Here is a 2368-nt window from a genome sequence, read left to right as displayed (position 1 = left end):
GTGGGCTATTTGATGACCTTTAATTTAACCATTATAAAAAATAAAATTTTAAAATTTATTTTCTTAGTATATTTTTATTTTATATAAAAAATGAAAAAAAAATTATTTTTTAGTATATTTTATTTTTATTTTATTTTTAAAAATGAAAGTACATTTTTAGTCTACCTTATCCAGTCAAGTCCACACTTCACCCACAAAAATAAGAAAATAAAAAATAAAATACTATATATATGAAATTCTCTCTCAGAAAACTTAGAACTCTCTCTCTCAACCAAACGCTTCTGAGGACCTCTTTAACTGTCAGTAGTCGATGAATTATCAACAAAAGTAAGTTCTTCCCAAATATACTGATGTTTATGTCTCTCTGATTCTTCATTCTTTCTTATATATTTTTATCCCTTCGTGTAATATTTCCATATTCATCTTGTTTGGTTCCTTGCTGAGAAAACGCTGGAGAGCAAAAGAATGAAACAAGTTTAGAGCTGTATTTTTTCTTCTTCTTTGTTTTGATATAATTTAAAGCATATCAACTTCAAATTTACTAGTTTTGTTGAATTCTCTCGTCCTTAACAAGGTTTGAGTGAACAACCTGTTAAAATGATCAAGAATTTGTGAATTTCGTATTTTTCATTAATGATTTGTGACTTGAATGGTGATTTTATTAATTTGAAGGTATATTACCATGTAGAGTAATGATGGGTTGTGATAATTTTTCAACCCAATTGAATTTTTTTATGTAAAGATTTGATTTTTAGCTTTGGTAAGCCAAGAAAATAAATGGGTTTTTGCTGATTTGTTGACCCATTTCCATAGTGGTGGTCTCTTCTTGATATATAGCTGTGTAATATTGGTGGCAGGTTAAAAACTGAATGTGTAAGGTTTCTATTGTGGCGAAATTTTTCAATTTGATGACATCTTGAATTTTTCAACAATGGATTTCGGGTTTCTTGGCGGTCTTCCATGGTTTAAGGCCCAACCAAACAATGATTCAGTGACAACCCTTAGTTCCATGAGTGCCATAGTTGAGCAACCTAAACAAAAAGCTCTTTTTGATATCAAGTTGTGGCAATGGTCCCTGCTTTCATTTTTTCCATGGGCATTCAATGCTAGAGATAAAATTCGAACACCAACTACCATCAATAGAGGGTTAAAGAGGCGAGCGCAACCCCGCAGGGCTATTGACAATGAAGGCGTTGTGGCTTTACGCTTCAGACCATATGTTTCTAGGGTTCCATGGCATACAGGTGCAAGAGCATTTCTTTCTCAGTTGTTCCCTCGGTATGGACATTATTGTGGACCTAATTGGTCGAGTGGGAAAGACCATGGGTCTCTAGTTTGGGACAGGAGGCCAATTGATTGGTTGGACTTCTGCTGCTATTGTCACGATATTGGTTATGACAGTCATGATCAGGCCGAGCTGCTTAACGCTGACTTGGTGTTTCTTGAGTGCTTGGAGAGGCCACATATGACTACAAAAGGAGATGCTCGTATTGCTAATCTTTATAAGACGATGTGCATTACAGGTATTCATTTGATCAAAACCCTGTTCTTTAGTATGGTATACATTGCATTATGATTAAGCACACCAAAAAAAAAAAGACATATTTTGTTATTTAATTCTTTGTTGAGATGGGGGGAGGTTGTGTTCTTTATGGGTATTGATCACTTTGCCTTTTGCTATTGTTTTGATTGTTATGTCCTCATGATTGGCAGGTCTCAAGAATATACTAATACCTTATAGAAGCCACCTCGTAAAGCTACAGTCTGGACAAGCTGTGATTGATTTTGGATGGCTAAGCAACATAAAATGGAGAAGTTGGAATTTTCAGAAAACTAAAAGATCTGTCATGAGTTCTGAGACATAGTGAGCTATGCGTCAGAGTTAATGAGATATGGAGTTGAAGCAGATCATCTTTAAAAATTATACTTGTTCTCATTTTCTAGTCTTTAATTTGTTCTGAAGCTTTTCTCTGTGAGAGATACAGAGCAACTTAGGATCATTGTCCTTGTTGGAAAATGTCAAATATCTGAATCTAATTTGGATTCTCCTGAAATACATATAATGTACATAACTGCCTTTACTGCAATTGACATTGCTACCTTATGATTTTTAAACATTGGGAGTTAGTAGTCTACGTCCTTTCACTCTACCAATTGGTCTGTATCCATTCTTAGTAGTGTACTTATTTATATATGCTAATTTTACGCTTATGTCAGATGCTGATTTTCATTTAGTGATAAATTGGAGCCTCATAGTTAATATCCTTTTGCTATTTAAAATTTGAAGATGTGAATCATCTTTAGACCATTTCTTTCCTCAATCTAATTGTACTGTATGCACTATGTTTGGCTGTAAATATGTGAGTTT

At 33.8% G+C, this 2368-nt stretch overlaps 1 protein-coding gene across 1 annotated transcript; it reads left to right on the top strand.

The window, feature by feature from the left end:
- Window positions 1–239: 239 nt before the first annotated feature.
- LOC112039565 (uncharacterized) lies at window positions 240–2150 on the top strand. The gene is made up of 3 exons (XM_024072453.2): window positions 240–327; window positions 858–1523; window positions 1714–2150. Exons 2-3 carry the CDS (start codon window positions 932–934, stop codon window positions 1863–1865), a joined length of 744 nt encoding a protein of 247 aa, XP_023928221.1. The 5' UTR covers window positions 240–327; window positions 858–931; the 3' UTR covers window positions 1866–2150.
- The last annotated feature ends 218 nt before the right edge of the window (window positions 2151–2368 follow it).

Source organism: Quercus suber, unplaced genomic scaffold (genome assembly GCF_002906115.3).
Source record: "Quercus suber isolate HL8 unplaced genomic scaffold, Cork oak 2.0 scaffold_306, whole genome shotgun sequence".
In the NCBI taxonomy this organism is placed as follows: Eukaryota; Viridiplantae; Streptophyta; class Magnoliopsida; order Fagales; family Fagaceae; genus Quercus; species Quercus suber.
Note: the sequence above shows the minus strand (reverse complement) of the source record. Positions and strands in the feature narration are given on the sequence as shown.